Below are 26,613 nucleotides of genomic sequence, written 5' to 3' on the forward strand. Positions count from 1 at the left end.
TCCATGCGAACATAAAACATTAACTCGACCTAAAATATGCTTCACCCCTACAATATATTACAACGTGCACAACTTTACTAGGACTGCAATTACAGGGAAGGAAATGGAGAGGGGACCGATGGAAAGAACATACTGGCTGAGCTCAATAAACGCGTCAATAAACAACCTCTGTGTACCGTTAACACACAGACAGCCCTGCACACAACACCGCGGCAAGGCGTTCAGAAGTATTACGACCAAGGAGTCCACCTCCCTCTCGGTCTCCGTCCCTGTCTCGGGCCGTCTGTGAATCCGGCCAGGATCCCCATCTCTCCCAGTGGCCTCCTCTGGAGACTCAAGCAGGAAGTGCCGTGTTTGTTCCAAAGCAGATTCCACAAATACCAGAATGGAGCTCTTTTGAGGGGAGGAAACCTTTCCCAGTCCACTCCCGACGACAACCGGAGGTGTAGCCGCAGCGGCAGCACAATTGCGGAGAACGACATTCCTCGTTTCGCCTGAGCACTCGCAGACCTGCTGACCACTTTGGTGTCCCACGCGACGACCTGTTAACAGGTGAAGCCAGACTCATTCATCGAGCTCTTATAAAATAAACAGCCATTAAAGCGCAAGTGGTCTGCTATTGTAGGCACCTACTGGATTTGAGAGGTACTTATTTTAAACCGTTCTGTGCTTACGTACTGAGGTTTCCTGAAAAGGGCACACATAGTGAAACCTGTCAAGACCAATCAAACTGACTGGTGTGCACTAAAATGGCATTCTCATGTTACTATTTCACGTCATGTTTATTTTATTTTTTTAAACACCAGATCTTCACCTATAATAAAAGCTATAACTGTCTGACCACCTCATCAAAAGTCGATGAATCAAGCGCTTCCCAAAAACTAGACCAACAAGATCACCCCAAAAAAACCTTGTTGTGCCCTACAAACCACTTGGGCATAAATTAACGAACCTCGTTCTGTTTCCATAATGCAAATAGAATCTCCGAGACAGGTAAACAATAAGGTCTGCCAGCTCACTCAACAGGGTTACTATAATAGCACTGGAGGGGGAACCGCAGACCACAATGACTGACCGTTCACTCAGTGCCTTTCAGCACCCCTCCCTAAACCGACGACTAACTTCTACGCGACCGAGAGCAGACAATGCCAGTCGGCCCTGTCTACTGCGTTTGTGCGATCGCAGATGGCATGAGGTAATAATGCCGCTCCCGGTCCTGAACCCAGGTAGATAAAAACGAGTGCGCCCGGTCTGTGTGGCAGGGTTTCCGCAGTGCGCTCGATTGCTTCCTCCATATCTCGCTCAGGCCTCGCACACCCAGCGCCGAACACATTTTCCACTTCCCTAGAGATTGGCCCTTCTAATAGTTTTATTCATTTTGGCACAAGGAGAGCTTGTAAAGGTCATTTAGGAGCCCTGCTACTGCGATGAATGGCAATGCACCGAAGTGGATAAGGAAACGCAGTCGCTGCTACAGCTTATTTGTTTATTTACTTCATTCAGGCATTGACTGATTTATCGACCAATTAAATTATTCATTCTTTATTTATCATAGGCCATCATTTACGACTGGTTTCATTTTAGTTTCAATACACCATCCACCCAGTGGAATGAGACTGTTTAAAATACAGCTAGAACTAAGTTATAACTTCATTTTGCAGGGATAACATCTAATTTCTACTTGATACACTGAGGGCTAACGAGTGCCAGTTAGGGCCCCAGTGGGTGCCAAGCTCTTCACAGACAAATACCAGTTCATGACCCATTGGCACAGTGTGCGGCATTCAGCGCTAACGATCATGGGAGTATTAAGACGTGAGGGGAATTCGTAACAACATCTCTCCCTCTCTCTCTCTCCGCTCCGCTCCAGAGCCCTGTCAAGAACACACAGTGGTACCAGTGCAGTGCGGAGGAGAAAGCCACAGGAAATAGCTGACATTTTACTACCACTAGGAAAACGCTGGAGCAGATTTATATATTTGTTATCATCGAGTCTGGAAAAGCTGGACTTTTTTGAGGGACGATGAAAAAACACCGGGGTCACACACAATGCGCTGTTGTGTCGAGAGTTTATTTCGGCGAGGTTTTCGAAGCCGCGGCGATGGAAAAGACAAGGGGAGAGAAACGGAGCCGAGCGCCAGGGCGAGAAACGAAAAGAAAAAAAAAAAAAGTATGTTTGAGTTCAGAGATCAGACACGATGAGAAGGTTCAGATAAAACGCGTGCCAATCAAATCAGGATTACTTCCTGAATGGAACTCGTGGTTTTAGTAGGGAGCGAGACAATAACCCATCAGCCAAACGCAACAAAAAGCAGCACGGCTACACAGTGCACGGTAGAGAGTGGAGAGGGGTGAACTGTGACGTGTGCGTGTGTGTGTGTGTGTGTATGTGTGTGTGTGTGTGTGAGAGAGAGAGAGAGAGTGAGAGAAAGGTCAAGAGTGTGTATTTGTCTGTTATCCCGGAAAGGGTTCCATGACTGACTGTGCACACATGTACCAACCAGTGGCATGACCTCAGGGGAACTGTGCTGAATGGCCATTGATTCTGTCACTCTGAATCTACTAAACAAGTGAAAGCAGGCCACATGCACGTGCAAAGGGGGGCGGGTGATGGGGGACTCAGTAACGCCAACACTTCTCAACACTGTCTCATGCCACTCCACACACACATGCACAAACACACACACACACACACACACACACACACACACGACCACCAACATGTGTGGAACAATGGGGCAAATTTCTGGTCTTGTAAATTAAATGGAGCCCGTCTGGGGAACAGATTAATTTACTAATTACTGCCATTAATTACGCTGACTGCAATCGTCACAGGCAGGAGGCCAGCGCATGTGTGTGTGTGAATGCAGCAGCCCAGATTGTTTTACATATACAGGCATATTAAATATTCAGTTAGACTAAATTGATCCCAGGCTACTCAGAACCCATGCCAAGGCAGCAAACATACCACAGGCCACAGCCGGAGAGGGAACGGAGGGAGACATGGAGGAAAAAGGGAAAAAGTAGCAGAGCGAAAAAGATAGCAACAAAAGAAAAATAAGACAGAGAAAAATGAGAGTTTGAGGAAGGAGAATAACTGCTCCTCGGATGGAACATTGGTTGTTAAACCAAACACAGAGGAGGGCTTAAAACGGTTGTTTAAGCAATGCACGAGAAGGACAGAGAACACAAACACACACACACACACACACACACACACACACACACACACACACACAGAAGTGGATCGCTTAATTTGTCACAGATGGTCCCCACTAAAACAGAAACATCCAAGTAAACACACAGTCAAAAGAGGAGACGGCAGAGAAGAATGCATAACACACACACCACTGTTACTTCATCTGGGATTTAAAAAGGATGTTTCTGGCCAGCCCTCTCTCTCTCTCTCTCCTCCGCCATCTCTCTCCCCAGAGCGCTTTATCTTCCTCTCCGCCGGGTATATTAGCGCCGCGACGCTCTCCAGCGCGACTCAATGAGCGCATTCTGCCGTCTTCGGTGTCAACCACACTGGCTTCCGGTCAACAATTCAGCGGCTGCCAGAAGTACAAAATGGAGCCCGGAGAGAGGCACAATCGTCCTTCACAGAGCCCCATCTGCAGAGGAAGACACGGCCATTCCAGAAAAATCCGTGGGTGCCGTCGACTAAAAAAAAAAAAAAAAAAACAGCCCCAGTATTGTCTCTTTTCCCTTTTGGCCTTTCCTCCGGGCACAGGCCGGGCCGTCACAGACAAACACAATGAGGAATGCGGCGGAAAGTTCCCAGAAGCTCCCTGAGGTTAGCGGTGAGGCGGCGGAGGCACAGGCACAGGCAGAGAGAGGCCCGCCGAGCCAGCGCTGAGAGCCTGCCGCCTTGACTGGTGGCCAGGCCGCAGCTTCTGTCTCACGGCTCCACAAGACCTGAAAAACACTGCTCGCTCTGTCTGTCTGTGTGTGTGTGTGTCTGTGTGTGTGTGTGTGTGTGTGTGTGTGTGGGTCAGGATCAACTAGATTTGTTTGGCTCACAGCCTGCTTGGCTATATGTCGAAACAAACGCAGCAGATAGCGAGCAGAACATGTGCTGTATTGCTCCCGTTTGCTGGCAGACTGGCGCACAGTGGCACCTGGGCTCCAGGGAATCAGCGGCGGCGGGGGCCTGGCATGTGAAGCAACACTTCACTTCTGCGCGTCTTCCCCCCCCGTAAATGCCTGTCAGCACCGACACTGTACTTATGCCGCGCGTGTTTTTTTTTCATGTCTTCTATTCCGCGCATCACCTTCTAGGCGGTCATTAGGTGCCTTTCCCCTGCTGCGAGACGCCGGCGAGGCGTGGAACGCAACGCTCCATGTGGCACCAACCTTGACAGCCGCAAAACCCCTGCAATCAGCAACTCTTCCCCTGCACTCAGCCACAGCCTGTTAGACCAGCTCAGGTTAAGCTGCTGGGCGGGGGGGCAAGGCCAGAGTAATGATTATAGTGCAGAGGAGCAAAAAAATGACAAACCTGACCTCTTTTTCCCACTATACTGTAATAATAAGCCGACTATTGGTGACTGAGAGGCATTGTGTGATGCTAGTATGTAGACTGTACCAGAGCCAAAGAGACAGACAGGGGCGAGATGGGAAAGAGAAAGAAAAAGAGAGAGGGAGAGAGAAATTGAGAGAGGAGGAGGAGATGATTGAGATGTAAAAGATTGCAGTCTGAGGTGCTTCAACATCCAGAGACGGAGCTGTGTCACTGCTTTGACTTATGTACGATAGAATCTGGGTAGGTTTTCTGAGAGTTTGATGCTCGCTTGGACACGTTTCAGAGAGGACCTCCGCAAAACTGTGACAGTAAATCAGAGTGTGTGTTGTACTGACAAGGATTGCAGATGCACAACATGAAAACACATTTAACTTTCAGGGCAGAGGGCCACGCCATAACCATAAAGCAACCGACGCTAAATACACAGAAATCTCAGGAGGGCCGTTTTATGTAATGTTCGAGTTGACCTATTTGAAGCCACACTCATGAATGGTAATCCATATGGCTATTAAGAGAGAGGAAATCCAGAAATGAACCCACTGCTAGCCCGAGGCTCCAACACACCTCTCACGTCACGTGTAAGGCTTGACCAACTGGAGACAGCGAGGCTGGACCGTCCAGTTGTCTGCGGCTGAAAATAGGGCTATTTATGTACCTGTTTGTTGCCCTGTTGTGCTGCTCTATCCCTGGATCTCCCTTCCTGATGTTCATCACAGGACATCCTGCACCCCCCCCCCCCCACAGAAGTCAGTGAGCTTAAGGACAGGGGTGTTCCTGCCTGTCTGTGTGGGGCCAAGTGGGTGCTATAACAAGAGAGGGAGTGTGTGTGTGTGTGTGTGTGTGTGTGTGGGAGAGAGAGTGAGAGTGTGTGTGTGTATGCCTTGGAGGTTTGCGGCCTGTTTCTGACCCTTGACCTTCTGAGCATTCCTCGGCCTGGAGGAGGGAATTTCTATGCGCCTCCCGCCGCCAAGCAAAACAGCGATTTGACGTTAAAAATGCTTTGGGAGGCCAAAAATAGAGCGCCTCCACGCTCGCCACTCTCCTCTCCTACACGATCTACAACTCCTCTAAATGGCAGCCTCCCCTACTCCCCGCTCGGCAGTCAATGAACGCTCAGTTTCCAGGTGATTCCTTGGGGACCTCTGGCCCACTATGCTCCACACACACCATTCAGTGACTACTTCAAATACCTGCAGGATGTTAAGTCCTTCAGAGTCTGGCGTTCTTCTGTAACTACCTACACACACACACAAACGCGAGCACACACACACACAGCCACAAGTAATTCCATGATCTATTAAATGTCATGTATTTTTTTTCTTTATGAGTTCTGGCCTGTAATAGCCGTTCTTGAAGAGTCTCTTTGTTCTCAACAATCCCCATCCATGACTTTCTCCACCCCGAAACCCCCAGACTTTCTATTTTAAACCCCCCGACTTCTCCCTGATGGAGAATAAACCCTTCTCTCCAAAATCAATATGGAGCCCAACTGGATCATTGCAGACCATTTATAGCCTCAGAAGACGGCTTCATCCGTCCTATTAAAAATGTGCATTTTATATGAGGCCTATAGAAGCGGTGGCTACAATCCCACCACCGTGGCGAAGAAGCAGCCAGCTGCCCCTGCCTTTGTGCCGTGCCGTGCGGGCTCTGCCTGTGACGTTGAGGCGACCGTGTGCTGCCCCTTTGTTGGAGTGAGACGTGACGGTTTTCAGAGAGCCCTCTTTTATTCTGGATTTGACGGTCAAGCTGTTTGTTTTTCAGGACAAAGGGGCTGGGTAGGGCTGCTTGGTGGGGATACACAAATACACCCCCCTCACACACACACACCACCACCACCACCACCATCACACATGCACACAAACACACACTCACACACTCACACACTCACACACTCACACACTCACACACTCACACACTCACACACTCACACACTCACACACTCACACACTCACACACTCTGACAAGTTCTAGCAAAACAGACTTCCTTGGTAGACACGTGCAGGTTGCCAAACCGTGAGTGGACGCTGTGAGCACGCCCTGACAAGGGCCTCAAGCTTCCATTTCCTGTTTGCATCCCCACGTTCTTATCCGCTTGGACTCCGAGCCCTGCTCTCCTGATTTCTCTTTTGTTTTTCCCTTGCTTTTCACGCACAAGATATCACTTTTTGGGTGCGCCGCCAACGTTGGCCCAGACAAGCATAGCTTTTATTCCTTCTTTCCAGCAACAAAACAAAAACATCAAAAGGGACAGCTTCTCTGCACGTTTGATTTTCCACAGACCATCTCACTGCCTTCCAACACAGCTTTTTGTGTCACCGGAGTTGTTAAGGCAGCACCTAAAATGGGACCGGACCACAGACTACAATCTAATCAAATCAACCATAGGTCAGACGAGGCCTGGGACAGCCAGCATCCAGCATCCCGCCCCCAGACACCTTGGGAGTGAGTGGGTCTGACGGACTGGCATCAGTATCAGAGTAGTGCCTGCATTTAGCTTAGCTTAGCTTAGCTTAGGTATGCAGCCCCCTAGAATTCTCTCCCCTGCTCCTGCATCCACGGGGAAGCAGGCAGCCAAAACAAGCACAAAGGGAGGCAGGCTTAAAACCGCACAGGCGAGCGAGTCTCTCATTGTTTATTGGTAAATCCCAAAATAGAACAATGCTGAAAACTCTGGAATGAGGAAGGGGGGAAGGTGGGGGGTGTTTTACCGTCACCCACTGTTGGTGAGAAAAGAATGTTCTGAATAATAGGCTCCCAGTAGCACTGGTGTGCAACTGCAGTGGGACTTCAGCCAAGAGAATATTAGCAGAAAGAGCAAGGCCATTCATTCAGTCTGCTACAGAAAGAATGAAGCCCAGGTAGGCTTAGGTTACGACGATAAATTACAGTGGAGGACAAACAGGCCCTGAAGAAACACATGGATCAGGTATTTCACCGAGCCACTCGCAGCTAGACAGCTAAAATGCCTTTAAAAATGCATATTTTCACTGCAGTTCGTCAGCCCTTAAACCGTCGCGCCAACAATAAGATCCTGATGCGTATCCAACAGATGCCAGCCTGATCTGCCAACCGCATAAACCAGAAACACATGGTGAGGGTTTACCGATGATGCCAATCAACAATACCTCCCCCAGTCAGTCGTGCTACAGTTCTGACTGAGCCATAGGAGCAGCTGCCACCTGAACGAAAAACAGCATAATCTTTCTCGTCAACTTCCTAAGTACAACGTTGTTATTATCCCATTAGCACACTGATGAGTGTTCAAACACAGGGAGGGAGAACATGGCAGAGTGTGAACTGAGCTGAACACCGGGGTCACATTCATCATCCTCGGTCGGTCACTCCTACCGACGTCATAATGATGGGGTGGGGGGGGGGGGGGGGGACCCCTGAGGGGACGCGGCAACACAACGCCCCCCTCGACACACGCAGCCTGGGAGAGAGAGCAGCTGCTCCTCATCTGCTACAGCCAGGAGCGGAACAAAGAGAGAGAGAGAGAGGGACAGGGTCCGTTACAGCGCACACACACACACACACACACACACACCTACAGGACACACACTTACTTAAACACGCTCTCAGAAACACATAAACATGGGTAAACATATAGGACATACACTTTTCAACACACTCAAGATACACACAAACACACACTCAGGCCTACACATTCAACTTCACATGTGCACATGGGAACACTCACACAAACAAGCCAAAACACATGCAAATATGGCCTACTATTTTCGCATCCCTGAAGGGAAGACCCACTTTCTGATTAGGCCCTGTATACAGTACGCTTTTTTTTTCCACTCCGTTGGTTCAACACTGTAGTATTCAGTCCCCACAACCAGATGGTGGTGCACGCACATGTGTGTACGCCCAGAATACAAGTGGTGCCATTCTCTGGACTGTTCTTGAGAACTTTCCAGTCATTCCGCAAATGAGATTACTCACCATTGCCCAGTGCTGCCCACATGTTATCAAAAGGCACAGGCCCTTTTTTTTTGCTACAACGGCCTGAAATGTCTGTACTTGTCAGATAGATACACTGGCCTGATGCAATCCCCGCGGGGCACTTTGTGCTTTTTAGGGTGTGGTAAGGAAACCTACATATGTCTTAGCCATGTAATTATGCTGGGCAGGCTATCTTATGCACACATGGCTTACCGATTACAGCTTAAGAATACGACAGTTTTGCGCGGAGCTGTCAGTCACCGCTCAGGCATCTGTGTTTGATTGCACCAGACTGCCAGATTCATTCCAGTACAGTAGCTCCTTACACATGCATGCAAACATGCAGGCACGCACACTCTCTCACACACACACACACACACACACACACACACACACACACACACAGTCACACACACTTTCAACCACCTACTTACACACACACACTTTCACCCACTAACTTCAAAACACACAGAGTCAGTGCACAACATAGAAAGCCCAACCCGATGCCAAATGGTCTTATCAGATAGCCTACCCAATGAGGAAGCTGAGCACAGATAAGGGCCAATGGCTTCCTCCTGATACACCCAGACTTCCACTTGATTTGGGAGCGTTTTTAAATTACACAATATCTGGACACATGAAAGCCAACCATCTCACTCATCATCACACCCAATCACACCCAATCTCACTCACAAGCACTTGGGTTCCACCAGAGAGGAAGATAACCGTCTCGGTGGGTTTCTCACACACACATTACTCTGACACAAGCACAACAGATGTGGACACAAACAGTGAAAGGCAACAAGCAGTAAAAGAAGAAAGCCAAACACCCATTTCACCACTCCTGGATAACAGGCGTACGCACACACTGTGTAAAGTGAAAGCCACGCGGGCCTGGTTCACTGGTTTGTCCTTCACAGCTGTCCTTTAGTGTGTTTAGACTACACAGCCACGTGCTCCTGGTCACGGCCAAGTGACCTATTCAAAGTCCTCATATAAACGTGCATGTTGGAAAAGGAACCAAAGTCAAGTCATAGGTTAAGACAGAAGGAATGAGGTCATTGGGAAATAGAGAAGGACATAGAGCACATAGAATGTCAAGGTGATGCAAGAGAGTCCATTCAAGAGAGAAAAAAAATGGTAATAATTCATGTTCATGATACAGTTGCTCCTGTTAAGTAGTTGGGCTGTTCGCAGCATCTGGTTATGGGCTTCTACCAAGACCACTACAGAATCTCTTTTCTTATCCAATACATGCTCCTCTGGAGGTTAATATTAAGTGATTATACTGCATTATTGAATGTTTCTCCACTACCTCATCAGCTGCTGCAAATGGCCCAACATGTAACAAGAAAAGCTCACAACACACAGAAGGAAAATACAGATCCGTTGACAGTTCTTCATCAGCTTTTCATCCAGTTCCTTAAAAAAAGGGACTTCAGGTGATCCTCCTTCAACTCGCAAAAGAGAAAGTGCCAGTGAAATGACATTAGTACCTGAAGAGAAGACACTTGACTGACAGAGAGCATGACGCAAGTTCACAGCGTCATCCCTCCAAATTCCATAAGCTGGCCTACTCCAGCATACCCCCCCCCCCTTACCCACCCGTCATGCTCATCGTGAGCGCACGGCATATGAAACCCTGGGGGAGAAGAGATGGTGAGCGTGAAAGATGGACTGAAAGAAGAGACAGGGACAGAGAGAAAAAGAGAGAGAGAGAGAGAAGATGATTGACAGGTCTACTCACATCAAAGGCCTCGCGCCGCAGCCCCTCGGTGTTCCGGAGCCAGCAGCGGCTCAGCTCGCTCAGCTCCAGGATGGGCTGCACCTTGAGGCGCACCGTGTCGCCCGACTGCCGGATCATCTCCACGATCTCGTCGCGGCTCTTGTTCTCCACGTTGCGCCCGTTGATCTCCACCAGCCGGTCGCCCGGCACCAGGCCCAGCGCCAGGTCCTTGGTGCCGGCGCCGGGCTCGGCGAAGTGGACCACGCGGCGGTAGACGGCGCCGTCGGCGCCGCGGTCCAGCATGGTGGTGCGGCGCAGCGAGAAGCCGAAGTCGCCCGTGTTGCGCCGCTGCAGCTCCAGCTCGCGGGCCTCCGGCGTGTGCGGCGGGATCACCACCGGGAGACGCAGGTCCGCCGCGAACGTCTTGTCCACCACCTCCGGGATGCGCAGCCTCTTCGGGGGGCCGGGCGGCGGCGGGAGCGACGCCCGGTGCTGGTTGTGGAGGCTCTGCTTGCGCTGCGGGTCAAACACCTTGGTCTCCACCTGCGGGGACGGCGCGGCCGAGTTCTGGCCGGACGGCGTGGAGCCCTCGGACGGGCTCTCCTCCTTGCTCCTCTGGGAGAACGAGAAGCGCTTCATGATCTGCCCGGCCACCTGCGAGCCCGGGATGGCCGCCAGCGAGCCGAAGCGAGACGCCCGCTCCTTCACCGAGCTGCGGAGCTGGCCGTCCCGCGGGTCGCCGCCGCCGTAGTCGCCCTTCAGGTCGTCGCTGGAGCTCGCCGCGCTCAGCTGGTCCATGTCCAGCACCATGCTGCTGCGGTTGCTCAGGCCGTCCGACTCGATGTCGGTCAAGCTCAGCTCCATGCTGCTGGCCACCTTGATGGGGATGGGGTTGGAGATCTCCAGCTTGTTCTTGGAGTCGCGCTTGGAGCCCCGGTTGAGGTTGAAGAAGCCCCGGCGCATGCTCATCTCCTCCAGGCTGCGCAGCTCGGCGGCCGACATGCGCTCCTTCTTGTCCTTCTTGTCCTTCTTGTCCTTGCGCGCGCCATCCTTCTCTTTGTCCTTCTTGAAGTTGAACATGGTGGTGGTGGTTGGCTGCTCCGGTCACTGCGACGTCCAAGCGGTGTGTCTACAAGGTCATCACACGGAAGCGGCTCTGCCATACAGAGAGGCAAAGGAGGGGTTGAAGGCAGAGGACTCTATTTCCTCTATTTCACCAGGCCTGAGAAAGAGAAAGAAAGAGAAAGAGAGAGAGAGAGAGAGAGAGAGAGAGAGAGAGAGACTGATGTGAAGAAACACTTTACTTTAGATATGCCAAAAGAATCCCAGCATTTAAAGATCTACAGAATGATTGCATTATGAGACCCCTCCCTGTGGATGTTGCATAACACTCTTCCCCACACTATTCTCTGACCACATTGGATCAATCAAAGCAAACAACCACAGTTTAAATAGAGCAAACAATGACATATAGCATTCCTTGTGTATGTGTGTGTGTGTGTGTGTGTGTGTGTGTGTGTGTGTGTGTGTAGGGGGGGGGGGGGGTTATGCTCTCAGAAACAACATTCCTGTTGTGATGTGTATTGCACAAATCCTTCACTGGTGGAAAGAAGGACATTCTCGTCATAGCAGAGGGGGCAGGGGTGCACTCCACCCCCTTGCCCTTAAATCTGTGTTTCATTACCCCCCCCCCACAAGAGAGTAGCCCCAAGAATCACCTCACCACCTCCCTAGGCTCTATCACAGAAATGCTGTTACATGTGAGATCATTATGATCCCGAAACCTATGCATCACTTAGCCTAAACCGACGTAAAACATTGAATTAATTCAGTGAAAACTAACTTTAAAGAAAGACACTTTACAGTGTCACGACTCTGACCTGCAGTCTTTAGCCACTGACATGACTGGCCAAGCGTGTCACTTCATAACTATACTACATACAATGCCATAGCTTTCTAAAATCTTTGGATTCTTTCTCTGAAACTTTCTGGTTCCCACCAGCGGGAGACCCCCCCCAGCATCTAAACAAGCACCAAGGGAGAGTGGCCAGATTCTTCCCCAAAAAGACAGGAAGTCTAGCTCTCCAAGATTGTAGCCTAGATGGACAGGTGAGTGTTTTTTGATGGGTTTGAAATTATGACTGTTCAGTCCAGCAAAAGGAAACCATAAACCACTTCAAATGACAGCTCAGTGTGAACACTGAACTCATAAACCCATAAACAAGCGTGTGGACAACAAGCTTACAATGGCACTCCCAAGGACACTGACTTTAGTACACAATGGCAAACCGACTAATGGAGTGGGCATTTAAACTCATTTTAAGTCATAACCATATTGACTTCCGTCTATGATCTCATCTATGATTCCCTTAATTAGTCTTCCTCAGTAGCCAAATATGTGCTTGCATGATAAATATTAGGTTAAGAGAAGATGTGAGACTGATGATCCACCATAACAAAAGCTAAATATTGTGACTAGCCTACTCTATCAAATGCATAACAAATTCAGAGAAAGAAAGACAGTGACTGTCATCTGTTATCTGCATTGCAAACAACAGGACTGAAGCAGAGCATAGATAAAATAACATCATGTGACATTAGACTTGCAAATTACTTTAAATCAATTCAGATGGAACGTATGGCACAACACTGCCTGCCTTAATACAAAGGTCCAATGACCTCAACGTACAGTTCACCTGAATATGAGGTTGACAGCTATCAAAACAGTGACAACATAATACACAATTGCACTGATCTTGCCAGACAAACTTCAGCCTTCACAGTCATGACATGTTAATAAGCCTTTTCTCTATAGATAAACATGTACCTTTTTGTGTTTACCAACAGAGCGAAGTCAATGCAGTAGTGCCTGCAATGCAGAAGTGAACATCCAAAAAACCAAAAGCACGCGTTGCTTCCAATCAGGATACAGTGGTTGCGGCAATAACTTCCTGGAGGCTTCACCTACCACCTTCGTCGTCCATGCACACCCAATAGGTGGTTCCAGAACTGGCTAGTAATGGTGTTACTGATTACAGCACCATTTGTGTCGTATCGTCCTTTCAGATCCATGTCTTGCAGATACACACACCTACCCAACATGACGCCGAATAAACCCACGTTTTATCTGCACTACACATACTGATTTGGGGGTAGCTAGCGTTGACGTTAGCGGAGTCTAACCAGGCAGATGTTTGCCGTTTTCCACGAAAGAATCCTGCACTAAATAGCCTTGATCCTTGCAAAATAGACTATTGTTTATGATTAACAAAGCTTCCCTGTTTAATTGCGGCTAAGTGGATCAGGACTTTAACAAAGATCCCATGTCTGCCTGGCAATGATGGAGACAAAAAGAGATAAAGGCTAACTAGCCACTTCGAACACCTCCAGTAATGAAAGAAGAAGGGATTGAATAGAAACTGAAAAGCTTTTCAAACGTATAATTTTAAAAACGACCATACCAATGTACATGAGTGAACAAAAGACCATAAAACGGCTCGTATGTATTTTACGTCGGGCTAAAGAGCACAAATAACTGGTGTGCTAAGATCCTTGTGGTATCCAGCAGGCTGGTGGTGCTGATTCAGATGAAAACACCACTGCATGCATGGGATCATATCAACCGTTTCAGTTTTAAGCATTACCAGTCAGGATTATTTGACTTACATAGCTCGCTAGGTGTAAATTATATTTCTGATAACTACAAAACACTCACCGTTATCCAGTATCCAGCTTTCTCTGGGTAATGGGTGACACTGGTGACTGAGTCCTCTCTGGATAGCCGAAGAAAGCGCTGTAGGAACGGGCAGACCTGAATGTGATTAGAAAGCAGCCGTCATCACGCCACTTTCTGGAAGGCTATTGAACAGTGATTCCTGCTGGTCGATTTTCTGAACTGCAACAGAATCACTGCTACTTCCAAAATGTAATGTGTAGGCACTCTGTATGAAGTGAAAATATGGTTAGTATATTTGATTATTTATTAAGATGATTTATTGTATTAACATCAAGCTAACTTGACATAGTCCTATGTTTCATTTATACAATTTTTTAAAAGTAAGGAAGTAGCCGCAATCCATTAAAGAACATTGTTGCCTGTGGCCTATAACTTTAAAAGCCAGGCTACTTAGATTTGCAGTCAATTAAATAGTTTGTTTACCGAATTAGCTAATTTGACTGAGTTGTGTGTTTTGAATTCAATCAGAGACGTATGCTCTGAATCTGAATACAGTTAGAGCGCCCTCCTGTGGTCTATTTCATGTCATCGCAGACATGCCTGGGAGAAATATTGGGAATCTGGCCCACCATGCCAAACCTTTCGGACGGCTAGATAGCCTACTGTTCAATTTGGTTAGGTAGATATTGCCTCAGTTTGTTTTGTCTTTTCTAACATTTGTTAATAGAATTGTCAAATACACAGTGTATTTGTCTAGAACCATTTTTATTTTAGATATTATACAGTAATTTGAATAGTTGCAGTGGCACTGTGATATTGCAGTGCACTTTTTTTTTTGGTTATAGCAATCCCCATTTAGGCCTATGCTATCTCCACTGACACACATGCTGCAGGAACAGTTCTCCAGTAATTATATCACTCCTAAAATGTTTTATCTTTTTTAATATGTGAATTAAAATTGACATCTACAATAACAATGAGTGTTGTCTTCTTCTGTATGTGTGTTTCCGTGCTTTTATCTGTAAGGATTCCTATACCGTACACTTTACGTGAGATATCTATGCATTTTATTTTGTATACTGACATTTTTCTTCATTGGTTGGTGAGGCATTGTGTTAACACCTAGCCATAACAAGGTACAGAAAGCTAAAACTTGCATGGGTAGTCCTGGCCCAGGTGTCTAGGCTACACAAAGATGATGAACAGAATGATTTCTAGTAGTGAGGATGATGAATGAGGAAATATCACTTTTTTAAAATTCAGATCACTGAGACAGTCTGTCAATAGTCTGACTCTTTTACCAGCAAAATAGGGTAGCCTATGCGCAAACCTTTTGTAAAGCTGGACCACATGTTAACCTATATTCAAAATATGACACAATAAGTACATACATAAGTACACAATGCTTTTAAAAATGGTGCTAGTTGATGAGTGCCTAAAAGCCAACAGTCTGTTGTCAATTTAATTTCTAATGACACAGGTGTATTAGGGCCTAATCTAAATCCGGACCTCACATTCCTTATATCCAAATATCTCTTTAGATTTATCGAAAGGTCATGCATATTCTTTAAACAGTTAGCACGGGAGAAAATGCTACCTTACTGTCCAAAGACACTGTGTATCGTATAACCTTTGGTTTACATTAGGCTACTTACAACAAACCTATCTTGCAACACTTTTGGGGCCAGTCGTGATGCCAGTGAGCACACTCCAGTCTCGGCATCAGAACGTAATTGCGTCATTGCGTACTCTGATGAATGTTGGGGAACCGAGGGGGTGTTGGAACCTTGGAACGGGAGGGCTAAACATGAGATTATGACAGAGGGGTTGCATTCATAATCCGACCGACGATTGCCGTGTTTTATTTTGATATTGCAGTGGAGGGGTGTATGACGACTAGCACAGAAAATACTTGTACCTCTATAAGGTAGCGAGGGAAGTGAAAGTAGGAGGGGGGGCGGTGTTGGATTTAGAGAAGGAAAACAATATGGCCGCAGTGGAGTTAGAATGGATCCCAGAAACACTGTACAACACTGCTATATCAGCAGTGGTGGACAATTACAGTCGATCGCGAAGAGACATTCGGTCTCTTCCTGAAAACATACAGTTTGATGTATATTACAAGGTAAGGTGATCTTTCGACTATATTCAAGGCATGTTGTCCGGGGGTTAGGTAGCTAGCTAGCTTGCTAGGACCCAAGTCTTCTTGGTTGGTTGGCTGGCTGGCTTGCATTACCTAGCTAGATGGCTAGCTTCTTGCTAGCTTACCCTTTAGTTTGTCAACTCGCTGTCTTTGAAGATTGCGGAGGTTATCAATAAGTTTACCAGCGGTAGCGTGACTTTCTTAAAATGTTAAGAAGAGGTGATGGAGAATGCACACAATATATATCGCATAGTTATTTGGGATCTTTGCTAAGATTTGCGATATTAACCTCAATCTAGGTTAGCTCCACAGAAAGCTAAAGTTAGCTAACGGTAACGTTAATGATAACAATATTGATAATATTTCTGTAACGTGAACTGTCAGAAAGGGCATTAGACAACATTGTTGTCAGTTCACTAGATAGGTTATCGCATTTGAGATGGGCTACTTTTCAAAGCATCTATTTAAGTCGTTTTTATCGTTTATTGAGGTGTCTGTCGGACATTTAAATTGATGATTATAGTTAGCTACTGGCAGCTAACGTTAGACAGCTAACATTAACTCTGGATAGTCTTGGCCGCAGCTAACTAGATAGCTACTTGTCCTTCTTGACATCAATGTTCACTGGCATAACTGGTTTGTATCTAGGTCCCTCTAGCACGTAAAGCAGTCGCGCATCTTTCTGATAATCTTGTCGTTCACAATAAGATCCTATTTTGTTTGCCCACTTGCCATACTAGGCCACTGTTACCGATAGCCCAAACAATGTATCGTAACCTTCAGTTCAGCCGAGTAACGTTAAATAGGATGTCAGACATCAGCGATTGCTTTGTTTGTATCTCTGTATGGGCCATTGTCGAAGTGCATGTAGTCCACAATTACAGACCTAATTAGGTAGTTTGATATGGTTCTCCGTGTTTGATCATTTCAATCCCAGTGACAACATAATGTTCTGTCCTGCTTTTTGTCCGAATGTGTTTTTTGCATATAAAAACATTTCAGCGCCGCGCTTTGTTAATCTATATAACATCATTATCGCTGTGACTTTAATTAATGCCGTCGTTTTAATGATATATCTCAGTCTGTCATGGACTGATTTCTAAGAGAAAATGCATGATCTTGACAAATGTTTTGAAGTCTTAACGTTGTCAAAAGTCAACCCATACTGGTAGTTGCATGTCCCACACAAGTACAGCACAACTGCAGTAATGTTCAGTTGTCAGGGAGCTCTCCAAACACATACTTCTTACTATGCAGAAGACATCCTAGATTTAGCAAGAGTCTAATTAGTTTGTCATTCATTTTTACGTTGGAGTGTATGTAATTATGTACTTGACTTGTACATAGAGTAACAATTAGAAATGTAATTAGTGCATTAGATATTAAATTACCACGTATTGTTGTTATTGTTATTATTATTATTATTATTATTAATGATATTATTATTATTATTTGAAGTAGGTCACATAAACACATAAACTAATGTGTTAATGTGTGTGTGTGTGTGTGTGTGTGTGTGTGTGTGTGTGCGTGTGTGTGTGTGTGTGTGTGTGTGTGTGTGTGTGTGTGTGGCTATTTTAATAAGGTCTATATTATAGGAAGTATAGAGAACACAGGTTGGTTTTAGTCCCTTATTTTTGTGAACTGAAACTGACAGAATACAGCAATTCTACGGTGTATCCACTTTGTAGGAGTGTTTTGCTCCTCGTGGAATTGCGGGTTTTCTTTTGTGTCACTTGGACAATAAGGGATGTCACACTTACCTTTTCTCCCATTTCCGTCCCACTCCCAGCTTTACCAGCAGGGCCGGCTTTGCCAGCTGGGAGGGGAGTTCTGTGAGCTGGAGGTCTTCGCCAAAGTCCTACGCGCTTCTGACAAAAGGTTTGTTACAGTGGAGCACCACTTTGACCTCATTGTGGCTTTGCATGGATGTTACATAGTTATCAGTCAAAATGGTGTACATCTTGGGCATGTGTATTTTCTCACCAATATCAATCCAGTCTCATGATGTATGGCCTAGTTTTTGTAGAAGTCAGCTGTGTTGTCTAATGGTAAATTTAGAGGGATGTAACAGAACATGCTATTTCTCAAATGTAGCCCCTGTGTGATGAGAGTTCAGCGAACGTTGATCATTCACTTATCTCTTATGGGTGAAGTCATGTCATGTCATGCAATGTGAATTTTCTTGCCTCTCCTGTAGACACCTCCTACACCACTGCTTCCAGGCGTTGATGGACCATGGCGTTAAAGTGGCCTCAGTTTTGGCCAACTCCTTCAGCCGTCGGTGCTCTTACATCGCCGAATCCGACGCCCATGTCAAAGAAAAAGCCATTCAGTTTGGCTTTGTTTTAGGTAACCGCCGCAAGGAAACACACTGTGATGGAGTGGAATGTGTAAGATGGTTTGATGATGCTCAGAGTCCTAATAATCTCCCCGTCCCCATAGGTGGCTTCCTGTCGGATGCTGGTTGGTATGGTGATGCGGAGAAAGTCTTTCTGTCCTGTCTCCAGCTTTGTACACTCCACGATGAAGTCCTGCATTGGTATCGGGCCGTGGAATGCTGTGTGAGGTGAGCCTTCTTTTGCCACAGTTCCAGCCAGCTCAGTATGCTGAGCTTTCTTGGAAGTGAGGAAAATGAGTATTTTTGGAAGTGTGTGTGTGTGTGTGTGTGTAGAAACTAATTTTCAACTGCATGTCTGATGATGGCAAAACCACAAATAAAATGTACCCTCAGAACAACTTAAAGCAGCAGTCTTTAACACATGCTTCCTCATATACTTGTGGTTTATATTAGGTTGCTCCACGTCCGTAATGGCAATTGCAAGTACCACCTGGGAGAGGAGACGTTCAAACTGGCCCAGTCTTACATGGACAAACTCGCCAAACACGGCCATCAGGCCAACAAAGCGGCTCTCTACGGAGAGCTGTGCGCACTGCTCTTTGCGAAAAGCCACTATGACGAGGTAGGACTTCAAGGACAGATTCTAGTGTGTCATTTGTTGCAAGTGGAAATGTGTTGATGAGAATGCAAGTAAATCTGATCTAATCTAAATGGGATCTGTTTTTGTGTTGTAGGCGTACAGGTGGTGTATAGAGGCCATGAAGGAGATAACCGTCGGCCTGCCGGTCAAAGTGGTGGTGGATGTCCTCAGACAAGCCTCCAAGGTAGTTGTGATGTTTGGTGTTATCAAAACCTTGATTACAAAGGTGTGTGTGTGTGTGTGTTTGTGTGTGTGTGTGGGGTCATGCTGCTCACCTGCTGAGGAGAGTGCGTAAGACCAGATCAAAGCTGAAATAATTGTCAGTGCCATGTTTTCTAACTGGGCCTTTTTTGTCATGACTGCACTGCGTTCACAGACATGTTTTGTTTTCGAGAGGTTTGTGGGGCATGTTGACACTAATGTTTTATTTATTGTGTTGTGAACAGGCATGTGTTGTGAAACGGGAGTTCCGGAAGGCCGAACAACTCATAAAACATGCAGTATTTCTGGCAAGGTGAGATTCCTGGGCTCTTGTCACATTATCATACATTATCATATTTGTGTTTACATGCCTTTTACTTTCATTTTCTAATCTAATGTTTACATGTTTCAGGGAACACTTTGGACACAAGCACCCAAAGTACTCTGACACCTTACTAGACTATGGGTTCTACTTACTTAATGTAGACAATATATGTCAATCAGTCGCTATTTACCAGGTAAGGCGATCAAAAATATTATTTACCTCACTTTCTTCATATAAGATGCTATAACATTTTGCACTGATTTCATTTTTGTAATGATAATTTCTGTTTCAGACCGCCCTTGATATTCGGCAATCTGTGTTCGGAGGGAAGAATATCCATGTAGCCACAGCACATGAGGATCTAGCATACTCCTCATATGTGCATCAGTACAGCTCTGGTAAATTCGACAATGCACTGTGAGTAGTCCATTCTATTCTTAGATATTTTAATTAGTCGGCTGTCAACAGGGGGAGGCCATTTTTAGATATGATTTATTGGGATATAATTCTTGGTTTCACTGCGGATACACACACATTTCCGATGATTCCGTTGATGTACTTTGTCACATAAGTTTAAGTTTCTTGAAATGTTCCTCTCTGAGTTAGTCTGATGTTTATTTTTCCGCATCCTGAGGAGTGCCCCATCCAGATTGCCAGGCTCTGTTGTAATTTCCAAGTGTTACTATTTCCATCCATCATTGTGATATTGCTCAAATATTTCCAGAGGTTTTCTTGTTTATTTCGAGAGGAAAACATTTTGTTCTCTGAGTCATTGTCAACTTTGACATCTCAGTCTGTTGTTCTGAGAAAGCACCCAGTTGGATGGCTCATCAAGCCTGTCTCTCCAACACAAGGAACCCAACATCCCCTTTTGCACAGTCAGGCCCGGGCATGGCACCAGCCCCCGCCTGCATTATGGCTTTTCATTCTGTTCAGGGAACTGTTTAGTGGCCCTGTTTCCCTGGGAGTTGCTATGTATTTGTCTGACCTGGGTGGTGTTCTCCCCCATTGCCTGACCCGAGCGCTGTTCTCCACTGCTTTCAGATTCCACGCAGAACGTGCCATAGACATCATAACTCACATTCTCCCAGAGGACCATCTGCTGCTGGCCTCGTCCAAAAGGGTGAAAGGTATGGATCTGACTGACTGCAGCTTTCCTAAGCGTCTCGAGCATTTACGACGCCTAGCTCTTGTAGAATGTTCTAGCGTCAGAGTTAGAGGTCTCTTTGTGGCGTCCTCTACAAGGCTGTGTGTCGTCACTGCCTGGGTTTATTTTAGAATTGGTTTAAATGTAATTTCTGTTAAACTTTAAAAAACAATGGCCACACTCACAAAGGCTCTGAACAGAAACCACTGGCTAAACCCCCGTAGCCTGGCAAGTTTTAGAGTCATGCCATAATCCCAGTCAAGCCTGCTGAGAATTGTTATATTGTGTTCAGGTTTTCTACGGTCATGAAAATATAGACATAGAATTTGTCTAATAGAACATTTATTGAAGGTTTTTAAAAAGTCATGAAATCAATTACATTATGTTCTGCCATGGATAATGTTTCATTGCGCATTGTTTTGTTGTAGGACCGGTTCCGCCTGAAATGAAATCAGAAAAAAGAGCGAAAAAGGCTGTAGCTTCATTTTTACTCGATAATGTGTCTCAACCTGTCCAGTACGGTAGTTTGGTGTACTTGTAAGATGAGCAAGGTCATGGAGACTTATTTAAGCATGAAGGAAAGGTTCTGAAATACTGTCAATGAAAATGGGCAGTAACCCTGTACTCAGGAGTTTGAGCAATACTTGTTGTTTGCCAAATGATGTTTGTCCATTTCAACCCAGGACATTTCGCTGCAGGCTATATTAGGGGTCCTTGAAAATGGGTGGGGAAATAATGTTATCCTTGTGTCACTTTCATTTCCGCAGCTCTCATCCTGGAGGAGATAGCCATTGACTGCCATAACAAAGAGACGGAGGAGAGGCTACTGCAGGAGGCTCACGACCTGCACCTCTCCTCCCTCCAGCTGGCCAAAAAGGCCTTCGGGGAGTTCAATGTCCAGACAGCCAAACACTACGGCAACCTGGGCCGCCTCTACCAGTCCATGCGCAAGTTCAAGGTTAGAATTGCCCATTGTGTTGTGCTTAATTCCATTAACCCAGATTAGTGCCTCAATGGCCCTGTGACACACTTCAGTGAGAAGAAGAAAATAAATGTTGGCAGAACGTTGGTGCGCCCATGCTGTGTGCTCACAGGTCAACGAGTTTGATGCGTTTGTGGTCCCCCCCTAGTGCTGCTCAGTGTGTGTGTGTGTGTGTGCAGTGCTATGTAGAGTTTGGGGAAACCGTTGTTAGTTACATGTTGAATAATTGAACGATCGTACAATGTTAGTTCAAAGCTAACCTCTTGTTGTACAAGAAACGGTAGAGTTTCCAGAGCGATGTTACAGTGAACTAACTGCAGGCCCGCTTGGAGCAACTCCTGGCTATAATGGTCCGCGGGCCCTGAGATTGAACTCTCAACCTTCTGGTGTTCCACATGGAAGACAAGATCCCTAACCACTAGACTCCCACCACCACCAACCGTGCGTGTGTTTGCGGTTGCTGTTTCAGGAGGCGGAGGAGATGCACATCAAGGCCATCCAAATCAAGGAGCAGCTCCTGGGGCAGGAGGACTACGAGGTGGCGCTGTCCGTGGGGCACCTGGCGTCCCTCTACAACTACGACATGAACCAGTACGAGGACGCCGAGCGCCTCTACCTGCGCTCCATCGCCATCGGTGAGCGACCACGCGCCAACGCCGGCCTCCGAGCGAAATCCTCCCTCGCCCATAATCTCCCCCAAGCCCCCCTCCCCCCTCCATATGCTTGTCCACATACATGCAAATGTCTGTCCTCTAATCTGCAATTTTCTCATGTTTATCCCGCACGCACGCACGCAGGCAAGAAGCTGTTCGGGGAGGGCTACAGTGGACTGGAGTATGACTACCGGGGTCTGATCAAACTGTACAACTCGGTGGGCAACTACGAGAAGGTGTTTGAGTACCACAACATACTATCCAACTGGAACCGCTTGAGGGACAGGCAGTTTGCGGTGGCGGACGCGCTCGAGGACGTCAACACCAGCCCCCAGGCCACCGACGAGGTGGTGCAGTCTTTCCTGCTGTCGCAGAGCCACGGGGCCAGCCACCCCTGTTAGGGGGGCCTGACGGCGTCCGGAGACGCACACTCAAACCCACACACACACGCACACACACACACGAAAACACACAAACGGTCATTCAGCAGGATCACTCAAATACACAATCGCGTGTGTGCTTTGTGCACACACACCAACACACACACACACACACACACACACATTACAGTTTGATACATACTTGCACTCACGTGGTTCACCATTGACTCGTTTGGCGTCGGGCGTCTGGTCACCCACACGGATTTCGCTGGAGCTGCAGTGGAACCTGGTGCTATCAGGGGAGCCTCCTCCTCTGGCCTGAGACCCCGAGGCTCTCCATACCAGTCAGCCAGCCTGCACCAGCCGACCCCCCCCAACAACCACCATCACCACCACAGACCACCACAGACCACCACCAAACCACCACAGACCACCACGGGCCTGTCTGCAGCTCTGGGCTCTGAAGAGGGCCCAGTTGGGATCAAATCGGCCTGCCGTCTGGTTCAGGTTCTCTGAATGGAGCAAAAACCCAATCCGAGGAGATTTGCGATTTTATCTGACTTCTGCAAACGTGAGAGGAAGAGGAGGATATGACGAGGAAAAAAATGGAGATGAAAAGGACAGAAATGACAAAAAAAAAGATAACCCAAGCCCAGTGTAGACTTGTGGCCCTCCTTTTAATTGTATAATGCCCTGTAAGTTTTTTGTTTTTTCCTTTTTTTTTTTCTCCTGTGTTTATTTTATCTGTTGTACCTGAACATTTGAGTTGCTTCACGCGTCATGGGAATTCAGTGTCCACGGTGTTCCCACGCTCCCACCCACTCCCCCTGCGCGTGTGCGCCGTGTCTAGGGTTGGATCCAGCATGTCCTAACAGCCCTCCAGAAACTGGTCGGGCTCTGTGTGTCCACAGAAAGTGCCAGAAAGAGCCCCGCGCTCTCCTTTCCTCCCATAACGATGAGTGAAGGAATACCCACGGTAATGACGACTTGCTGACCTGGGGGGAAAATACAAAGGAAAGACAAACACGGAAAAGAAAACAACTTTTCTGTCACTCTAAGGTCAGACCTTAGACATACACGCAAGGCCCATTACTGCTTCTGATGGGACCACAATGTGTCTTCTGTCACAAGAGAATTCTATGGACCAGAGGGTTATACTAATGTTTTGGATGCAAACATGTTCTGAAAGTTTTCAGTTTTATTATTATTATTATTATTATTATTATTATATTATTATTTCTTTTTTTGTATTCACTGACATGTTTAAGTAGACACCTAGTTTAATTTAAATGCCAATAATTTATATGCAAAGCGTGCTATAACTTTTAGATTTAACATTGCATATAGATGAGCCAAATGGAGGTCTTTGGACTTGGATGGGAGCAGTCAGCTGCTGGCTCTGGCCGTAGTGGGGTCCAGGGGCCGTGGCGATCAGGGCACAGGTCTACACGAGGAGGGGGAGACCATATTGCTCAGAGAGCTCTCTGAGCTGTGTCTCCTACCCGTCGCCGCATCAACTGTAGGGGCGAGCGGGCTTTTCTTCAAAGCGGTCATCATCATCATCCATTCAGACCTTTTATCCACCACCCTCCCCTCGATGGAATTGCTTTCATGGAGCCGTCCTCCCTGGCTCACAGCCAGCTGTCAGGGGACCATGTAGGAAAGAGCTGACGGGTGCACCTGCTTTTGTAAAGGGGGCTCACCCCCCAGGGCGAGGGAGAGTGGGAATGGGAGGGGGGGGGGGGGTATTATGTAAGATGTGTGCCCATGCATGCAGAGCATTTACGATTGTGAGGGGTACAATAGGTCACCCACCACCTAATCCTGTATAAGGACCCACCCATGGTCCTTGCGGGACACGGATCTGGAAGTTGTTGGAGCAGTTGAGCAACATGGTGTCTCCCTCCTTTTCTGGCCGGCCCTCCACCCCATTTTGTTACGCTTTTTTCCCCCCAAAGATTGGCTCTCGGTAAAAAAAAAAAAAAGGCTTTGCAAAGTTGAGTTTACAAGATTATAATTGCCTGCTTCTAACAAGCTGAATCACAGCACTGAAGAGAATTGTTAACACAGTGTCCAGGACTACGGTTACAAACTGTTTTAAAAAGAAAAAGTGATTTGAAGTTACAGTACATGCTATGTTTTCGTCTAGGTATCACATTGTTTCTCCCGTAAGTGGTAGTGCACCATGTTGTCTTCAGTCGTGTCACCTATTTTGTTTTTTTCCACCCTCCTCTCTTTTTTTAGTTATTGTTAAGACGCTGAACCGTGCCCTGGCTTCAGCGCAGCGGCGGAACGTATTTTTTGACATGCTGTGGGTGTTGATCTCTCACGGTAGTGAGTGTCGGACGTGCAGATCTTTACCCCAGCTGGTTCTCGTGACACCGGGGGGCCCCGGCTCTAGCTGAAGTCCAAGCCTTAGCCTTAAAGGACGCTCAGCTAGTGGTGCTTTGGCTCTCAGCAGCCTTTCTTTCGACTTCGTTCTCTCTCTTTTTTTTGTTGCTTTTTGCTTCCTCTCGAATCCCTAACCGAGCCGACTGCTGTTGGTAGTTATCACAGGCACAGCGGAGGCTTTTTTCGCCTGGCTTAGACGATCCTCCCGATCGTCTTGGCAGCGTGCAAGTTCCTGTTTGTGAGTCAGTTTAGGCGGAGACACAAACGCAACACCATTACAGACACACACACACACACTCAACACTCACACACATCCCCGAGAACGGAGAGAACCCTGAATGGCAGGAAATGAGAGGTGTGTTTTTGGCAAAGTGACCCAAGCTTGTACAGATGAGTGGGAAAAGGGAATCACAGGACAGAGGGAGGGGATGTGAGGGAACAGGAGGATTGCCTTGCGTAGAGAAAAACAAAGCAGAATTAAGTTGGGTCAAGTGGAACATTTATAAATAAAAGCTGTGATATCGGAAAAAACAACGCTGAAAGTGCATTTCCATTTTATTGACCTTTAGCAGAGTAAAATCATTGGATGTGACAGTGTAATAATAAAAAATATAGATATCATTAAGCTTGACAGACAAGGTCACTTAATTTCACACCACCACCACCAGCTCTACTCCCTGGGTAGCCAGTGTAATCCACATATAGCACTGACACAAAATACAAGATCACTTTTCATTGATGGTCCCTCATCACTTGCAAATGTGACACACCCATATGAATTTCACAAATGTGTGAAGAAAACACACAAAAAAATGTAGTTCTGAATGAATGCTTTCTTGCGAATGTTGATTTAAGGGCTCTTTTTTTATTTTGATTTAGACTTTTTTTTACCTCAAGTGGTATTTCTTTGCTTTGGGTTTTTATTATTATTATTGGCGATTAATTCCATTGGTTTGTGTGTGGGTTGTACATTAAGGGCCTAAACGTATGTGTGGGTTACAGCAGCATCCAAAATGGTAAATAACCTGAAGTCCTCCAATGAAGTTTCCCCCCCATGTCAGTGTTCTCACGCAAAGAATAGCTGGCCTTTAATTGCATGTTTTGAGTAATTCTATGTAGATATAGGTATAGATATAGATGCTAAAGATTACTGCACTGGTGAACTTTACAATAACGTACATGCTAGAAGGACCAGCTTCTGTATAGATATGACACCTGTAAGTATGATTATATGGAAAAAAGTGAAATTTTGTGCCTCTGAAATCAAAACGGAATTACATCCCAAAATGAACTTGTCAGAGAATTTAAAAAATGGAATTGTCCATTCACTTATATCAACACTGTGGGATGCTTGAGAGTGATGTGTTAACAATGGTGGAATATGACTTGTGACTGTTGTACATTGTATGGGTGTACCGAGCGGACGCTGAAGCTGTTCCACAGCAAGAGTTGAAGCAATGTTACTAATAAATACTGGTTTCTACACGTCTTCTCTGGCATTGCTGCAACTCTCTTGTGACTTCTACAGA

General features: G+C 46.6%; 2 protein-coding genes across 7 annotated transcripts in view; one reads left to right on the forward strand and one right to left on the reverse strand.

The window, feature by feature from the left end:
- myo18ab (myosin XVIIIA b) overlaps positions 1-14,014 on the reverse strand; it is a 121,025-nt gene extending 107,011 nt beyond the window's left edge. For all 5 annotated transcript variants that reach the window (XM_062553165.1, XM_062553164.1, XM_062553163.1 and 2 more), the window contains exons 1-2: positions 13,921-14,014; positions 10,227-11,427 (exon numbers count right to left, since the gene is read on the reverse strand). In XM_062553165.1, the coding sequence (XP_062409149.1) occupies positions 10,227-11,285 (1,059 nt within the window). In that variant the 5' untranslated portion in view covers positions 11,286-11,427; positions 13,921-14,014. The remainder of the gene's footprint in view (positions 1-10,226; positions 11,428-13,920) is intronic.
- A 1,660-nt stretch (positions 14,015-15,674) lies between these two features.
- appbp2 (amyloid beta precursor protein (cytoplasmic tail) binding protein 2) lies at positions 15,675-26,569 on the forward strand. 2 transcript variants are annotated; one of them, XM_062551791.1, is made up of 13 exons: positions 15,675-16,006; positions 17,817-17,905; positions 18,225-18,376; positions 18,470-18,593; positions 18,819-18,987; positions 19,100-19,192; positions 19,452-19,519; positions 19,619-19,724; positions 19,824-19,948; positions 20,576-20,661; positions 21,446-21,636; positions 22,130-22,295; positions 22,458-26,569. In XM_062551791.1, exons 1-13 carry the CDS (start codon positions 15,869-15,871, stop codon positions 22,712-22,714), a joined length of 1,764 nt encoding a protein of 587 aa, XP_062407775.1. In that variant the 5' UTR covers positions 15,675-15,868; the 3' UTR covers positions 22,715-26,569. The 2 variants fall into 2 exon arrangements, with proteins under 2 accessions (XP_062407775.1, XP_062407776.1); XM_062551792.1 differs by having other exon boundaries at positions 19,100-19,189.
- Positions 26,570-26,613: the final 44 nt, after the last annotated feature.

Source organism: Sardina pilchardus, chromosome 13 (assembly GCF_963854185.1).
Source record: "Sardina pilchardus chromosome 13, fSarPil1.1, whole genome shotgun sequence".
Classification (NCBI taxonomy): domain Eukaryota; kingdom Metazoa; phylum Chordata; class Actinopteri; order Clupeiformes; family Clupeidae; genus Sardina; species Sardina pilchardus.

Bases quoted from the DNA above. Each gene is read 5' to 3' on its own strand.
- appbp2 (XM_062551791.1), top strand. From the start codon at position 15,869: ATGGCCGCAGTGGAGTTAGAATGGATCCCAGAAACACTGTACAACACT. The intron at 18,377-18,469 runs GTAACCGCCGCA...CCGTCCCCATAG, and splicing joins TCAGTTTGGCTTTGTTTTAG to GTGGCTTCCTGTCGGATGCT. The intron at 18,594-18,818 runs GTGAGCCTTCTT...GGTTTATATTAG, and splicing joins GCCGTGGAATGCTGTGTGAG to GTTGCTCCACGTCCGTAATG.